At 43.3% G+C, this 18,447-nt stretch overlaps 1 protein-coding gene across 2 annotated transcripts in view; it reads left to right on the plus strand.

Moving 5' to 3' along the window:
* unc79 (unc-79 homolog, NALCN channel complex subunit) overlaps positions 1 to 10,429 on the plus strand; it is a 44,625-nt gene extending 34,196 nt beyond the window's left edge. For both annotated transcript variants that reach the window (XM_079573244.1, XM_079573245.1), the window contains 14 exons: positions 175 to 287; positions 622 to 707; positions 1,184 to 1,357; positions 2,266 to 2,334; positions 2,423 to 2,533; positions 6,335 to 6,439; positions 6,814 to 6,891; positions 7,017 to 7,106; positions 7,691 to 7,866; positions 8,251 to 8,434; positions 8,662 to 8,865; positions 9,103 to 9,180; positions 9,834 to 9,875; positions 9,946 to 10,429. In XM_079573244.1, coding sequence (XP_079429370.1) covers positions 175 to 287; positions 622 to 707; positions 1,184 to 1,357; positions 2,266 to 2,334; positions 2,423 to 2,533; positions 6,335 to 6,439; positions 6,814 to 6,891; positions 7,017 to 7,106; positions 7,691 to 7,866; positions 8,251 to 8,434; positions 8,662 to 8,865; positions 9,103 to 9,180; positions 9,834 to 9,875; positions 9,946 to 10,134 — 1,699 coding nt within the window. In that variant the 3' untranslated portion in view covers positions 10,135 to 10,429. The remainder of the gene's footprint in view (positions 1 to 174; positions 288 to 621; positions 708 to 1,183; positions 1,358 to 2,265; positions 2,335 to 2,422; positions 2,534 to 6,334; positions 6,440 to 6,813; positions 6,892 to 7,016; positions 7,107 to 7,690; positions 7,867 to 8,250; positions 8,435 to 8,661; positions 8,866 to 9,102; positions 9,181 to 9,833; positions 9,876 to 9,945) is intronic.
* Positions 10,430 to 18,447: the final 8,018 nt, after the last annotated feature.

Consider the following 18,447-nt stretch of genomic DNA (forward strand, 5'->3'; position numbering starts at 1 on the left):
AGGGTAGTCTGTTCGATTACCGCCCGAGCACATGACGTGTTGTTGTGCCCGCCGGGTAAGAGACCTCACCCCGGTTGCTCTCTCAAGTCGCGGTACAAGGATTAGGCCAGAAAATAGCCCTCTGTTGTATTTTGAGTGTTCACCTGTCTTACTGTACTCGCTGTTGTCTTTCAGTATGTTGATCCCGGGGAATGTAGCGGGCGTGGCAAAGCAGTTTCTGCGCTGCATGTTCCACCAGTTGGCCCCAAATGGCATCTTACCTCAACTTTTCCAAAGCAACATCAAAGGTTGGACCATGTCTAGACATTTATTCATTGTGTATGCGTTTTATTATGTTGCAGTCCATTGAAATTACATACATTTATTTTCTATTGGTAACATTTCTATAGGCATTATTCAACAATGAGACAGTGAGAGTAGAAATCTAAATTTTCCCATTACTCTCAATCATAATACCTTTAATACCGGTACAGCCTCTATACAAACCCAAGAGTAAATTATTTATAGGTGTAATTTTAAAAAAAGAGCATTTTCAGTGTCAGACTCAAACATAATAGTAATAAATCAAGGGCTTGGACTATTTCCTGAATCAACCCACTGTATCTGTTTCTGATCCCACAGATGGCAGTTTCCTGAGAACCCTCGCATCGGCGCTGATAGACTTCAATGACCTGAGTTCAGTCGCTGCCCTCAACATGCTGCTGGAGGTGGGTTTTCCAGCAGAGCCTCCAGCAGGTGGAGCTGTTGTCAAAGCCGCTGCCCCGGCTTCAGAGTCCTTGTACTGATGCTGAGAGAAAAAAAAAATCTGCCTTTTCTTATACTCAGGCAGAATGACTTTGGAAAAAAGATCTGATCGCAATAAGAATTGTAGAGGTCACTAAACTACAATGTTAGCAGGTTTTATAGATGTGTTGTTTGCAGAGGAAACAGTAACACTCAGTATTTATGTTTATTTGTTAATTGCGTCCTATCTTTCACCACTGGGTCAAATTTCCACTAATGCTAAATCAAATCAATGACACAGTTAGAGAGCCACTGGTGCATGAGCTTCAACAATAGCCTGCGCTGCTCTCCTCATGAACTAAGTGGTTGATCTGTGTTGAATGATCAGTTATATGGAAATGCCCTGTATAGGGTCTCCTTATATAACTTAAGCGATGCTCTCTGCCTCTGTGCCCCCCAGGGTTTAAACAATAAGAAGAGTCTGCCAGCAGGGAGCACTATGCTGCACTGTCTGGAAAACATCGCCACATTCATGGAGGCGCTCCCCATGGACTCCCCTAGCAACCTGTGGACGACCATCTGCAACCAGTTCCAGACTTTTCTCACTAAGCTGCCCTCTGTGCTGCCTCTTAAGGTACATGTACTGACTTGGGCTGGGCAGTCTTGTTATGATACACACACACACAAAAAACCCGGAGAAGTAACTTCGTTCCAGTTTGAGTACTTTATTGTTCCACTCTAGCTCAATAAAAGTAATCAAACGAAAAAAAATAAAACTATACCACTACTATACTAATAATAGGAAAATGCTAAAGAAAAATGATAAAAATGAAAATACATATAAATGATTAGTAGAAATGTCACAATAGGCACTTACAAAATCTGGCAAGTTCAAATATAGATAGTAATTCTGGTTACTTTTGCTGTTTATTGTTCTCCTACAGCACTTCAATCTGTATTTGCTGGATTTTGTTGTGTAATATATATGCAATCTGAAAGTGTTTTTGTTTTGCATTTTCAAAGTCCTTGACTTATCAACGGACCCAGTCTGAGCCATAACTGCGTACATCAAGGTGCCATTCAATGGTTAGCATGCTGTTAGCTAAAATGACGGCTTGAATATTGTGTTCCCTATGGTTAATTCTCACTCCAAGAAACACTTTAAAGAGCAGTGCTTTGTCATCAAGTGTTGTTTGATATTTACACATGAACAAAAAGTAGTTTTTACCATTTGCTAATTGCTGCACCAGAATTGCCGTTCGGATTCGACTCGTTTTGCAGCTGTAAGAGTGACCCCGCTGCTCACTTAGTCATGCTCCGATATGCTTTGATGCGATTACGGTGGCAGGAAAAGCCATCCAGCGATGTCCTTGTCCGGCCCGGTAGAAAACAGACTTAAAAATTGTAATTGATCTGAAGCTGTTGCTTTTGACCTTGGAGGCTATGTTAGCTCTCTAATCAATTTACTGTGAATTCACAGCACATAAAGCACGCTTTTTCAGCTCATTGCATTGCACTTTTTTTCCCTTTTCGTTTCCCCAGTGCCCCATGGACTCCAGTCTGCGGATTATCATTTGTCTTCTGAAAATCCCCTCCACGAATGCAACCCGGGTACTTGCGGCGCATAATCTTAAGTATCGATCTCCCCGGCTCCCTGCAGCTAGCGCCTAATTGTGTTTTTTCTGTTTTCCACGCACAGAGCCTCCTGGAGCCCTTCTCCAAACTGCTGAGCTTTGTGATCCAGTACGGCACATTCAGCTTGTCCTACCTGGTGGAGCTGTGCGGCCTGTGCTACAAAGCTTTCAACAAGGTAGGAAACGAAAAGACACATTTCTGAACATCCCGAAACCCAAGCCACAATATATTCAACTCAGGAGCATTCTATAAGGCACTAGATATATGCAAAAGTAAAAACATTTGTACGTAGACTTGAGTCAACTTTCAACATGTAAATAAGTGAAAAATAATGTTTTCAATGATTTCACCTAAATTCACCCTCTGTACGGCAACACGATGGAGACAAACTTTCTTGCTTGCTTGTGAGTCAGTGGCATTGGCTGTAAATCTGCACAGTGCCGCCTACTGTACTGGAGTCTGCATTGTCAGGCTTAAAAATAAAACACATGAACAAATGTGCTTTTTACCTTGGAGCTTTTTATCTAAAAAAAATAGCTTTTCAACAAAAACACTACTCAAGTGACGTCCAGATCCTCAACAACACTACTGAAGTACAGCACTGAAGTAAGTTTACTTTGTTATGGACCACCTAAGGTCAAGTTTCCAGATTTCCCTAGTGGGATATTACAGTAAACCTTAGCCTTAGTTATTGCTGCTGGCACCAGTGGCGTTTATGAAAGCACAGAGATCAAGGCTGAAATATTATAATTGGTTTTGCACGTCATTTTTTTAAGCCATAAATTGTGAAACACCACGGCGAGGGTGTCCTGAAATAGTTTTAAAAAGCTCGTAAAATGTAGTATGGCACCATTACCAGCTTTATTGTGTCATTACTTTGTCTTTTAACGTGATATAGAGAGGTTCAAATGTTGAGGTCCCGCTCTCCAGCCGTTATGTCATTGCTCTTAAGCGCCGTAACCCAAGTCCGCCAGATATGTGGCCCAGCCCGCACTCGTGATTAAGTAGGCAATCAGCCACTATTGATTAACATGACTAGTTGGTGCGCTAAGGTCCAGAATCTATGGCGTATTTTGGGACAAAGATGGAGCCAGGCCTGTCTGCGGCGCGGGGCCAGATGGATACACGGTCCACTGCCACTGTCAGCGCCGCATGCTTTATGTCTCCGGCAATATCGATTTACTGCCCTCCTCCCCTAATTCAACGCACCATAATATCCGTTTTTCTAAAACGTGGGCCGATGTGAGCAATCGCTTTTGGAACCTGCTCACTGTTTGTTGAGCAGTACGATTTTGGAAACTAATTACGATAATTACGGTTTTATGACAAGTGCTCTGTGATGTGATTGGATTTAAGGTGTTTTTTAAATCAAGATTTAGATCACTGTACGTATTTTAGCGACCAGGAGCATCAACGTTTGATAGAGGAGTGGTATTTGACAGCAGGAGTCACACGGAGGGTTGTCAGTAGCCTGGTTTTACTATACCCTCTTACTTACTTCATTTCGCACAAGGGTCTGGATGTTCACAATTGAGCTCCATTATCAGGTGGGAGGGGTGAACTCCTTTGAAACAATTGGATCTGATTTTCACTAGCGTTTGGTTGTGACGTATGTAATGTACCCGTGAGTGAAGCAGCTACTGTATCATAACTCTATCATAACTCTATCATAACTCTATCATAACTCTATCATAACTCTATCATAACTCTATCATAACTCTATCATAGCTCTATCATAACTCTATCATAGCTCTATCATAACTCTATCATAACTCTATCATAACTCTATCATAACTCTATCATAGCTCTATCATAGCTCTATCATAACTCTATCATAACTCTTGGGAGCATTCCTTGCACATTCCAAGGCTTCAGTTTTAATTTCTGCATATTTGGGAGCCGAGTCAGAACGGAGTGAAGAGCTTCCAATACTTTCGTATCCGCCATCATTGCCAAACTACAACCAGCAAATACGGCGCAAATGCTTGACGTCACCTACAAGCCCCGCGACCCCGCTCACTGTTGAAATTCAACAGATGTAACGCGCTGAGATCAGACCCAGACGTACATGTAGGGAAATTTTAATTGACCAGAGTTTACGGATGGCTAAGGCCAGGCTAGGTTGTCAGTAAGTAAGTGCTTTTTTTGTCATTGTACAACAGTACAACACGATAGTGTCCAAGTGTTAGTCCTGAGCCGCTGCGACTGAGCCGAGCCACCATTGTGGGTCGACCTGACCAGCATATTTTTGGAGGTAGAGGAAACCGTAGCACCCAGTGGAAACCTGGATACCTTCAGCCTCCGCTGATCCTCTGAAACGGTGCAGCGCCTCCTGGGTTTGTCCCTGCTTCGTGTGGTGTCCTGCACTGGTCAGCTGCTTGCTCTTCCTCCTGCGCAGCTCCCTCCGCTCCGCCCCTCTGAGCCACAAGTCTTTAACCATTTTCTGGGAAGAGCTTAGCAGTTAATCTAAACTAATAGATACTAAAAGTGGTATTGAAACTTGAAACCCATTTGAGCAGGTATTGACATGTTTTTCTTTCATATAATAATAATTTTTGAAGAAAAGTATAAAAACACGTGACAAAAACAAAGAAATGATTAATATCATGTGCTGAGTTCACTGTACTCGTGTATTAAATGTTGAAAAAGTAGATTTTTCAAAAGTTGGGGGATTTGAGGACAAAGTTAAGCTAACTATTATTTCCTTCACATTGTGCAGACTATCTATCTTAGAAGGCAAACAGTGGCCAAGGGCACCGTTGGCCTGCGGCTTAACAATAGGTCAGGATTTTCTATTTACTAAAGCGCCATGCTCCATTAAGTTTTAATTATAAAGTGGCGTGCACAGGTATGTGACTTAACCGCACAGCCAGAAATGTCAACGATGTTCTGCAGGCTTTTGGAGAATGTTCCTAAAGCCAATGTACAAGAAGAGTGAGGTAGAGTTTAATATCTAAGTGAAGCTATAAACATATTTTGGAGTAAACTCATGCCATTACTGAAATGACTGTTATTTATATGTTTAATAAAAGCTAGCGTCAAATAGAATCCAACAATATCTGATTGAAATTATTTGGAAGATTCAGTTCGGTGGATTTCTTTTTTTTTAACATGTTGACATTTAAGAGAAAACGGAATAAGAGCTAAATTACGACAAGAATCACATTTACAGAGCGGCTGGAGCCTATTCGGGTCACAATATTTCATTTAGAAAACAAGAATTTAGAAAATAACATGCAAAGAGAGCGTCAGTTTGGTTTGCAGAGAATGTTGTATGACCTAAATAACTTGCTGCCCTAATGTGTGCTGCCCTTCTACAGAACTATGAGCTTTATAGATGTGCAGTAAATGTATATGCCGATTATGATGTATAAACTATGGTATTTACTCTCTTAAATTTTAACACACCACGTCTGTGCTTACACTTGAAAACAGTTTTCTTCCAAGCGTGTAATTGAAACCAGTTCTTGAAAATATCTTAAAAACGACATTTCCCCCAAAACTGTGCAGTAAGATGCTAGTGCTGTTGTAAACAGGCAGCTCGCTTTTATGTGCATGGCATGAACAAAGAGCGCGGCTTGTCCCGGGGGAGGAGGAGGCAGTCTGACAGCCTCCTCTGAGTTGCCTGGGACTGTGGGAGCTGAGATGTGGACTGGCCTAAATCTACTCCCCCGACCGGACCGGCCATTCTTCCTCTATACAGTCCCCTTACTGCCCTGTCACTATCTCCCTTCCCTGCTCCGACGACTGGCCTACTTTGTCCTCCCCTTTAGGCCTGTCACAATAATAACTACATTGACTAATCGCTCCCTACATGAAAAATCAATCGCTTTGTATTGTGTGTACCTTTTATTGCACTCTAATGGGACACGTCCTTTTAAACCAGTGATCTCCGGATTGTCCCATAACAACATGTGATTAAACTGATGATAGGAGGCACAGGCATTGACTTAGCTCTCTGTCCCGTTCCGTCTAGGAGAGGGATAAGTTCTACATGTCTCGAATCGTGGTGCTGGAGCTCCTGCAGGCGCTCAAGTTCAAGTCGCCCCTGCCCGACACCAACCTGCTGCTACTGGTCCAGGTAAAACGTCTTTAAGTAATCTTAATAATAATTATATCTAAGTCTGGGTGCTGTTAGATTTTCGATACCAATACTTTAACGATTCTTGGTTTTCAATACCGATACTTGAACGATACATTTTCCAATACCTATGCAAAAATATTTGTCGTCTAGAACCAGGAAACAGAACAATAATGTCTCTCTATCTTCATTTCGCAAACTAGAAGTGGCTTTCGAGTCCAATCAAGAAATGCATTGACGTATTTGGCTCGCTCTGACTATAACTGGGCGTCTCCATTATTATACTCATGTTTATTGGCTCACCTACCGAATTATGAGCCTCCCAAACGCTCCTCAGCCACAGTCACCTTACTTCCCCTCTCGCCCGTTTTCAGTTTGTTTGCGCAGATATCGGGACACGGCTAGCTGAATCCACCATCATCCAGAAGCACATGATCTCCACGCTGCCGGGGGTGAGGAGCCCGTACTGTTTACATCTTATTATCATCCGCCTCATAAAACAGCGGGAAACAAAGATGGCCCCCGCTGTGGAAGCTGCCTGTAAGGATAAAACCGTTTCTTTCTTTTTTTCCTCCAGTGCACCACGGCCGCCATGGAGTGCATGAGGCAATACATAAGCGAGCTGCTCGACTTCATCGCCGATATGCACACGCTAACCAAGCTCAAAGTAAGGGCTTTTTTCTTCTCAGACGGCTTTTCTTGATTTTACAAATGTTGGCTCTCTTAATTTCTTCATGTAGTCGATTTTCAGAAAGCTTCTTTTACTTTGCGCACCAAACTACTCCGTGAAGTGCCATTTTCTAACTACATCCACCTACTCTTTCTCCTTTTGGTCAGACACCTTCAGGCTCTCAAAGAGTGACAGGTGGTAGAGTAATCCTTTTTACTTTGGTGGTTTCTTCTTTTACCGGCTTTAGATACCTCTGTCCGTGAATCATCTGTGCATTCCCTACAACGTCATTGATTTGCTAGCATACCATTGGATAAAAATGACAGCTTGTATTTTTTTTTACGGCGGTTAGCCTTATCTTAACCCCTGGTGTCTGCAGAGGGAGCTCCACGCAAGAATTAAGAGGATCTGGCAAAAGTCTTTACTCATCAAGTGTCTTTTTCATTCATAATACAGTACTGACTGAAAGTATCAAAAACTGCTAAACTGGAGATGAATGTTCTTGTATCAAGTTTAACCCTTAAATGTAAGTCATATCCATCATTTCTCTGTGTAAGTCCTCTCTTGTTTCCGTCGGTCAGAGCCACATGAAGGCCTGCTGCCAGCCGCTGCACGAGGATACCTTTGGGGGTAACCTGAAGGTGGGACTGGCTCAGGTGGCCGCCATGGAGATCAGCAAGGGCAATCACCGCGACAACAAGGCCGTGCTGCGCTACCTGCCCTGGCTCTACCACCCCCCCTCCACCATGCAGCAGGGGTAAGCACATGTAGACTGTAGCACTGGCTGAAAGGCTTCACGGAGAGATTTCAAACGGGGAGACATACAAAGGCCCATACACAACTACAATGGGAACGCACATTAAACAAGCTTGTCAATAGGCTGCCTTCACATGACGCCATAACCGAATATAGGAGCATTATAGTTAAGGCAAGACTCCACAGGTCAATACTACATGGATTTTTTTCTCCCACAGCACAAAATACAGCTTTTATAATTCCTTAAGATGAGTTCTATTTGGAAAGTTTGAAATGATCCCGAATCAACTTTATTCATTAAGTTTATCCAATAACAGAGCCACATAAACTGAGCATTGCCTGACTTCAAGAAATAACTGAAACTGTTGTTTTCTGGTGTTTGCAGACCAAAGGAATTCATCGAGTGCGTGTCCCACATCCGTCAGCTGTCCTGGCTGCTCCTGGGCGCGCTGACCCACTGCTCCCTACACCAGGGCTCCACCTCCTGCATGCCCATCCCCCTGGACGCGGGCTCCCACATCGCTGATCACCTTATCGTCATCCTCATCGGCTTTCCAGAGCAGTCCAAGGTCTGCCAACTGCCCCGCTCATCGCTTTTTTTTTACTGACTCTCAACCAGGGCTGCGCCAAAAAGAGACAAACCATATTGAAGAGGCAGAGGGATGTTTAACCATTAGATTTGCCTTTACTGCCTTTTGCTTAGTGTCTTGCCACATGGATATTATATTCTCTAACATTTGAATAACATTACTTCCTATATCCCAGCACCTTACCCATGTCTTCACTGTGTCCTCAGACGTCGGTGCTGCACATGTGCTCCCTTTTCCACGCCTTCATGTTCGCCCAGCTTTGGACCATCTACTGTGAGCAGGCGGCCGCGGCGCCCTCCCTGCAAAACCAGAACCAGACCGAGTTCTCCTCCACCGCCATCCTCACGGGCCTGGAGTTCTGGAGCCGAGTCACCCCCAGCATCCTGCAGCTCATGGCCCACAACAAAGTGGTCAGTGACGCTACATGTGCTCACATTGGGTTGGGTGTTTCGTTTTTAGTCATTTATTTATGCTTGCTGTGCCTTGGAACTCTGTGTATGTGTTACGCAAGGAACTACCAAGCATCAAAACTTTGTGTGTAACCATATTTTTCCAAAAAATATATTATTAGCTCCTAGGATCTCTTCAGTCAATTTTTAGTGATATTTCTTTAGTTTTTGTGAACATAATGATGTTGTTTTGGTCAGATGGTGGAGATGGTGTGTCTTCACGTCATTAGTCTGATGGAGGCGCTGCAGGAGTGCAACTCGACCATCTTTGTCAAGGTTTGGCTTCTTTTTTTCATTAATTATTTAGTCAAATCTGATACGATACTCCACGCACTTACTATTTATAAAAATCAAATGCATTTTTAATGGGCCTGTATCCTGCCTAACTGTTTTTGTTTTTTTGTTTTTTAACCATGTCATAACAATGTTGTTCCCTTGTGGAACAAACTGGAGTTGTGTTTTGTTCGTTCATGCATATTTAAGTCATTTTGCATAATCCAAACCATCTACTTCTCCGGCAGACCTCAAAACACCAGTCTCCATCTGCAGATGTCGTAAAGTGGGGTTGTTTTTAAAGTCCTGGCTTCATTGGACCCACTCTGCTTCCACTACCCATAATTTCTTACCAATAACTTACACAAACTGTTGCTTTTTTCCTCTGTTCTAGCTCCAGGCAGTTTGTCTTAGAAAGTCTTAGAAAATGGGGTATGAACTTATCCATTCAAACACATAATTTTGAGTGATAAAAGAAAAATACTAGCTCAATACGGCACAACATCGTTTTTTCCATTATTTCTGTCAAAACTCTGAAATAGTGCTATTAATGTCCATGCCGACATATTGATTCCTTGATATTGATTCTGCATCAATGAAGCATTCTAACATCTCTGTGTTCTGTTTGTTCATTCTGTGTCATTCTCTCATTGCAGCTCATCCCGATGTGGTTACCCATGATTCAGTCCAACCTAAAGGTGAGTTTCATATGAAGCACGCTCCATACTCCTCTGTTTTATTATGCTTAACATGTCCATTTGTCCACAGCACCTGTCTGCCGGCCTGCGCCTGCGCCTCCAGGCCATCCAGAACCGGGTGAACCACCAGTGTCTACAGGGACAGCCCTCCGGGACCCCCCCGGCCGCTCTCCGCAAATGGCTGCAGTGCACGCAGTTCAAAATGGCGCAGATAGAGATCCAGTCGTCTGAGGCCGCCTCACAGTTCTACCCCATGTGACCTGCTCCTTTTGTCCAGCCCGCACAGACCTGCACTCTGCTCTTTACCAAAAAAAAGACAAGAAAAAAAGGGACTTTTGAAAATGAATGCTGTGCTTTTGGGAGCATTAGGACTGAAGCCTTTCCAGCATTTCATTACGGTCAGATGTTTTTTATGTACAGCGAGCTATTTTAGAATGCTATGATCGTGCAAATGTTTATAATGTATGGTGTGACTTAAGAGATTGTGAAAATAATATACTAGAGACTATATTGCTTTATAGGTTGCTTGGTCGCAGCCAAACAATAAAAGACCAATTTTTGATAAACAAGTTTGTGTAAGCTCTTGTATCGGAGTTTTCCGCCGCAGAAGAGCTTTTATGTCTTTGCAGTGAGCCGGCTCGCCTCTCCGCACACCTGACCTGTAACTCTGAGGGATATGTTGCCCAACAGTTTCCCGGATTGAGAGTTCTCTCCCTATACAAATGAATGATGAAGCCAGGCCCTATATTAAAGCATGGCGAGGTAGGATTTTGCATTTTTATGATTTCTGTGGTTTCTCTATCCATATCGCATTATTAGATAACGTTTAGTGGCCCATTAGATGTGTATTTGACCAGCAGAAACTCAACATTAGCATTAGCTCAGATGACGCTTTCACGCTATTTCATATCCAAAGTAGGGTGACCAGATTTTCCAACTTAAAAACTGGGACACAATTCGGGACTATGGCATGGAATGGCAACACTGTTGATGTCTTATGGTGAGGAGATGGTAATTGATAATCACATGGGCCAAAAGCTTATATTTTCAAGTTATTTTGGGGACCATATTTTGGCCAAAAACTGGGACGACTGGGACAAATACTGAGTAAAATTGGGACAAATCACTGGTTTTGGAAAAATCTAGCAGGATGTGGGACAACAGACTCAAAACTGGGAGATCTGGTCACTCTAATCTAAAGTAAAATCTGAAAGGTCTGTACATTTATTAATGATTTCTAGCCAGGCTTTGATATCACCTAAATCTGGTCGATGGGTGACCAGATGTCCCAGTTTACCAGGGACAGTCCCCGTTTTTAGTCCTTGAGTCCTTTGTCCCTCGTCCCAATAGATTTCTCCAAAACCATTGATTTTTCCCTGTTTTATTCTGAATCTGTCCCTGTAGTCCCAATCTTTTGGCCAATACAGTCTCCCAAATAACACTAGAATATATAGTTTTTTTTGGCCCCGTCACTATCAATTACTAAGTACAGTATAAACCAATTAAAAATCTCAACTCTAGCATCTTACCATAAGACGTCACCAGTTTTGTCCTTCAGCATGAGGAAGACAGTAAATAAAGTCAAGACCCCCTGCTGCATAGTCACAAATTGTGTCCCAGTTTTTAAGTTTGAAAATCTGGTCACCCTATAGATGGGTTGACAACAGCTGTAAACATCTGGATCGGCTTGCTAACTGTTCGTTAAGATCAAACGCCACTCCTCCTTTTCATTCCGATGGTATGCTATGTTATAAGTTATATGTATGTTACAGCCTCTTTCAAAGTGCTTTATTTTGGTCATTCTGATTCAAATAATCTGGAACGCTCCGCACTGTGGCTTTAATGAGAAGCGCGCAGAACAAGCTAATCTAATGGCTAGTCTAACTCCTCCCATTACCCTATACAGACAGGGCGAGGGGCGAAGCATCCCAGTGCAGAGGACAACTGGTAAATAAACCTATTCTAATAATAACGATAAATGTCCGGCCACGCTGTCATTTCATAGAAAATAGAATCCCCTTTCGGAATTGTAATGTGGCATTTAGGGCGCCCTGAATAGCCAGCCGATAAGGGAAATGGCTAATTTACCATAATGTAGATGGCGGAGTGATACAATTGGCCGCCGTGTTTACGGTTATTGAGCGGAGAGAGAACGTGGAGCTCAGGTGTCTCCGGGAAAAAAAAAAAAGAAAAAATCACAGGACACATGCATTAGCCCCGCTCTCTCTGTGATCTTTGTCAGGCTGTCAGTTAAGCTGCCTCTCGCCATCACAGCGCAGATCGATCACAGGCCGGCTTTGTAACTCGATAAGGTGGAGCCAGACATTCGAGGTAAACAAGACTATTTCGGTGGAGCCCCAACACACACGCACACACACAGATTTCAAATGGTTATTGTGGTACTAATGTGTTTCTAACATCCCAATTCTTCACAAGATCAGAAGCACGTTTCACGACTTTCAGAGCGCAATACTTTCACAATAAGCTCCTATAGTTCACGATCGATCATTTTTTTAATAAGATGCACAATGCACACGTGTTTGCTTCTACAGTATAATGAAAGACAGAACAAGCCGTTCCACAACTAGAAGGAAAAATCTGGTATAGGGCCTTTAAGTCTTTGCTAGTTTAGTTGGCCCTTTAACAGACGCAGCAGCCTGGACAATCACAGAAAGTAGCACCAAACAGTGGCTGGTGGTGCATAAATACAAAGCCTACATAAACAAAATTCAAATCATTGAAGTTCAGTGGATTTTACTCTTAGAAAGTGTTAGCCCTTAGTGGTTCACAACTGGTGGGTCAGGACCTAAAAATGGCTTGCGAAACCATTTCCAGTGGGACACGTTTTTTCTACACACAAAAATAAACATTTCAAGCTGGACAGACTCGAACACTGACAAAATCAACAATTAGAAAGATTTATTGACATCTATTTTTGGCGAGCAGACCCCGGCAGTAGACATCGACATAGGTTGGTTAGAGTTTGGGGTGTCTTTCCCCGGAGCCTGGACACTGGTGGTGGCATTGGAGACCAGCGGAGGATGAAGCTGTGAATGGAAGAGGCGGTGAAGGGATGGAGGTGAGCCGCAGCACTGCTGGGAAGCGTACGAGCCATCACGCTGGAGACTTAAGCACAGCAGGACCAAGGGCGATGATTGGCTGCGACGAAAGTGCGGTGCTAAGCGTATAGGCTGAAGTGACGGTGTGTCCCTGACAGATGCAATCATCGGCTGGAGGTAGGTGACACTGAAATTAGTCTTCCAGGTCGAATTTACACCTATACACTTATTCAACAACATTTTTGGAGGAAAAGACAATACATTACATTATATTTAAGTCTAAGTCTTGTTTGGGTGCCGGCGACATTTCAGCTGAGAACACCTGTTTTAGAGCGAATGTGGCACATTATCCAATTTTTACGATCCTGTGTGGCATGTCTGCATGTGTGTCATGTAATTTAAAGAGGGGGTATTATGCTTTTTTCAATCACACAGCACCAGTCTATAGCACACTACAATGATGACGAAACCTTCTGTTGGTCTGTAAATGCAGTAAATTAGAATAACTGCCTTGTATAAAATTGCTCTCTCAAAATGGCTGTAGTGAATGTCTTGAAATAGGCCTCTGACCCGTTCCGACACGCCCCCTCCACACACTGTCTGACCTATCCCTAAAATGGCCGCCATCAGAGTTTTTACAGATTACTCAAAAATACGTGAATGTGCCAAGGCAACACTTCAGGCATGTTTTTAATGAGGGAATGACATAAAAACATGATGTAAAGCTTGAAAAATACGATTTTGCATAATACCCCCCCCCTTTAAGTTGTTGTATCAAGTAAAAGTTGCTGGAGAAAACACTTTATTGCGGCTTGACAAGACACCTTACAGCAACACAGCAGGGACAAACCTTCTTCCTTGTGGTGAGTCATGGCTTTGACAGAACACAGTCAACTACTGTTCATAGAGTGTCCATTATTCGACTTATGAAATGAGCAAAACCCAAATAGACTTTTTACTTTGGAGTCTATAGAAATGTATTGGAAAAGGGGAAAAAAAAAGTTTTATATTTGCCGTTCAAATGGAGGAAAAAGTAAAAAGTTCTCAAAATACAACTCATGTAAAGTGCAGCTCCTCCACGCACGGCCCCCACCAGACTGCCACCGCCTCTCCAAATCATCGCAGCGCCATATGCTTTCACTCATATCGCCTGCTCTGCTGTCTTCCCGCTCCTTGTGTTCGTTCAGTCACGTCTGTGCAAAAAAACAAACGGGAAAAAAACACGAGATCCACCTCCTTTCACAAACCAACGAGCTGTTCACTAGATCTAATCCAGTCCCGATGAAGTCCCTCACCCCCCTCTCTCTCTCTCACACACACGAGGACAAACCACGGCGAGTCCATCACGCTCCCCCCCCCGTTGGCAACGAGACGACCGCGCATACACCACCCCGCAAAAACAATTACCTTTGGCCTAACGTGGTTTGTGGCGATTAAGCATTGTTGTAAGGTCTAACCGCATTACCACGGTCGAGGCTCCCGTCTGAGGATAACAGATGACATGACAGCAGGGGCTCGAGAGGCGCACCGCACATTAATCTCTGTTCTGATCTGCCAAAATTATATTACCAAACTATAGATACGGCGATGCTTAGGGAAGGAATTGGCTTAATGGGCGGAGATAATTCGATAGAGTTTTTTGTATGTTTGCTTTTTTTTTTGTCACTGCATGTATATGAGGGGCCCATGTTGAGGGCTGGGAGGCGGGGGTGACTCAGTATTTTTGAAGTTACATTGGGTTCACTGCATAGAATATGATGTCAGAATTTCAGATGTAAATTCAGGGCCGACATTTCGTTTTTGGAAGGAAATCAGCAAATGTTTAAAGTGCATATGACAGGTTTTAATGCTTTTGAAAATATGACTTGTTTACATGTAAGTCATAATTATCGTTCTGTTTCAGAGAAGCAGCATTTAATGAAGAAATGTTGATTGTTTTAAGCTAGGAAGTGACATAGACAGAGGTAAAGTTGGCACAAAATGGTTGGCACGGCACCAGTTTAAAGTCGTTTGCCTCTATCTATGTCACTTCCTGTCAGTGTCCAATAAGGAAGTGAACCTATAAGCATCACAAAAACGGTCAAACTAAAGAAAAATGGGCGAAATCTTTTAGCAAAATCTTCAATATAATATTGTGTTAACTATGTTTTAGCAAAAATTGTGTCTAATGTGTCATATGCACTTTAAAGCCACATTGCGGAACTCGATTTTGTAATTGTTAGCCTAACGTCGGAGGTAAGTGGTTTTACACGATATATGACGTGGGAAAGAGTAACTGAGTGGCCTACTTTAAATGTAAGCCTCTTCAACATGATGTCACATGAACGCGATGGGTATAAATGATGATCCACCCAGGCCTTTTGCATGTTTGCTCTTTGTCACTGCATGTACATGAGGGGCCATGTTGAGTGGCTTAGGAGGCGGGTGACTCACTGGTCTGCTAATATCGCACAGTGTGACTAAGAATGACAGAGACAAAAGCCACGCTCTCGCGGCTGACCCCACAGCGCTGATTCAGGAGGACGAAGGCGCCTGTAGTGGACCTTGTCTCTCAGCCTCTTCAGTCTCCTCATCAAAGCGGCCCCTCTACCCGGCCGTGCCGTGCTGTGCTCCTCGGTGGATAATTGCAGGTGCCATCCCTGGCCCAGGCGTGCGTCTGTCAGCCAGGGCCGTCCCAGCGTCCTTCAGCTCACGGCCCAAAATAAAGTGGTTAGTGTCACACAGTGTTTTCGAGATAAATAACTAATAGGCTACTATGTCACATTTTTCCCATTTATTTTTTGTGAAAGTTCATCCCGGTGAAGAACAGGGACGGTAGAAATGGATTTGCCTTTTTTTTTTTTATTGTTGCCACTTAACAAAATGTAACCTAACTTGAGGCAACAGTAAGTTATTTTTCTGCCACATGAACAAAGCTCCTGCAGTACCTCAGCGTGACCTGTCTGGAGCATCGCGATTACCCATAGCCTAGTGGGAGGTTATGTTTGCCTATAGTGCATGTTTTGGATTGGAGGGTTTAACCGGAGCACTCGGCAGAAACCCGCTGTCAGTGGAGAAAAATCTTTGGATATTTTGTCACAGTCTTTGTCCTAATTACTTTTCGTGCAGTTTCCATTTAGCAAACACACCGCGTTGATGAAAATGATAGATCCAAGTGTGCCCCTCTTCTGTTTGCGGATAGTGCGTGCCTAATCAAGTCCCCCTCGGCCTGGGGAGGCATCTGCCACTGTTGTTTGAACTCGCACTCCTCTTTTTTTTCTTTTCCCCTTCCCTTTCCAAAGATGCCTCTCTCTCTCCCTCTCATTAGCAGCAGCTTATGTAATCAGGCTCCCACAGGTATCCAGCCCTGGCCCCGCCCCGCCCGCCCGGCTTTGGAGGGCCATATGCGAGCTGGCTGCGCTGACCTGATGAAGAGGCAGCTGGAGGTATGAGGGTAATTAGTGCTGACCAAAGGGCTCTCAGGAGAGCGGGGAGGGAGAGCGCTGAAGGTCAGCTTTGAAAAGGACTCGACCGACATCAGCAGGTGTGGCTATACTGGCATCATCCCTGGATTAAAGATAAGGCAAAGAGTTAGACAGTATTTTCAAGTTTTTGTGTAAGCTCTCAGTCACACAGGAGCTTCCCGACACTTAAAATCCTCATCACGCTGTCGGTTGAATGAGATTTTTTGCTTACAGCTCACCTCAAGGGACTTCTGATTGGACTTCTTCTCTAGCCTTTTAAGTGAAGGGTTTTCTTTGTTCACACCTCTTTCAAAAAAACACCCCTCCCTTGGCTAAAACCATCCCTGTCATCACCATTTTCCAGCCTGAAGTTTCGACTGAAAACTAGACTGAAAACCAATACTGATTTGCAGAGCCGTCACGATGGGAGAGGCCAACCGGGCCCCAACCTGAAGGGGCCCCCTGCATGTGGCTACCAGGGGCGGAGCTTGAGGGGGGTCTGGGGTGGAATTTGAATGGCCACCCCAACCAAAATGGCACCAAAAAAACTTACCACTGGCCTCCCCCAGTGAAAAATGTGATGAGATAAGAGATAAGAGATAATGAGAGATGGCACAAAGTTTAATGACAAGTTACTATATTATCCTGAGTGGGGCCGGGTACAACTCAACAATGCAAGTCTGGTATTGATAAAAAAAAAAATTAAAAAAAGAAATTTCGAAAGCAGGCACCGAAGAATTTTCCCTATTTTTTTTTTCATTTTTTCCCAGTGTTTGCCCCATTTTCCCCATTTTTCCCCCCCATTTTTCCCCAAATTTGTTGCTAATATTTCTATTTTTCCCAATTTATTCAGTATATTTTTCCTTATTTTTTCCAATTTCCCCCCAATTAATTTACCGCTTTTTCCTTATTCTTGCCCCCTTTTTGTTTTGTTTTTTTTTACACAATTTTTCCTTATTTTTGACACAGTTTTCCCAATTTCCCCCCAAATTATTCCCAATTTTTCCCACACATTTCTTGACATTGGAGACATTTCTTCCACACATTATTATTTTCTGGTTCTAGATGACAAATATTTTAGCATAGGTATCGGAAAAAGTATCATTCAGGTATCCGTATCGGAAACCAAGTATCGTTAAAGTACTGGTATCGAAAAAATGTAATGGTACCCAGCCCTAATCCCGAGAGTAGATTTTTAAAAACTCAACTACACAGTTTCATATAGTACTGGATGCCGTGGCAGAATGGACAGCTATCAAGTCTGTATCATTATTTAGAACCCTTCTAAAGAAGCTCATGAAGCTTGTAGAGACAGTGACAACTCCTGCTCCCGCGGTCTAGTGCTGTCACATTGCTTTCATAACAGTGCGATCCACAGCACTGGGGGCTGGACAATGCATGAATGTTTAAATTGCTCAAAGTGTCCATTGGCATTAACATCAAGTGGCACAGCTAAAGCGGGGAAGGCCGAGTGCTGGGTAATTCATTCACATTACTCTTCAGTGCCTCAGCTCCACCGGCTACAGAGGCGCGGCTCTGCATTTGTTTCACACCATTAGCTAAACGCACACAGTGGGAATTAAAATGGCAATGAGAAAGGGGCTATAGTGTTTTAGTGCTAAACGCTTTTCATTTCTTTGGTTGGTTTGCATTTATCGCGTCTTTTTTCTACTTTGCAAACTTTGCACAGTATGTCACCTTTCACTTTTTTTTTTGTACTGCTATCTACTTGAATCATTAAGCCACAGGGCCGCTTCTAGCTTTTGGAAGAACAAGCAGTTGGCCCCCATTCTGTAGATACAGACGGCGTCTTAGGGAACGTCCACAAACGGCCACAGTCGAGGGGGGAAACTCCTGTTACTCCAACACTCCTTTAACAATCTGAGTTATGGATGTATTTTCTACCAAATATAAATACAGAACGTGGAGAGGAGCAAAGTGGTGGCCTATAAATAACTAAGAATGCTAACCGTAAGACTAACGCTAGCTTCATGCTAGTGGACAATCTTTGTAAAAACATCCAGAAGGACCTGATTTTGACTTGACTTTATTTGTGTGTGCTAAATATGC

The sequence above is a fragment of the Gobius niger genome (genome assembly GCF_951799975.1).
Source record: "Gobius niger genome assembly, chromosome: 16".
NCBI classification, from domain to species: Eukaryota; Metazoa; Chordata; class Actinopteri; order Gobiiformes; family Gobiidae; genus Gobius; species Gobius niger.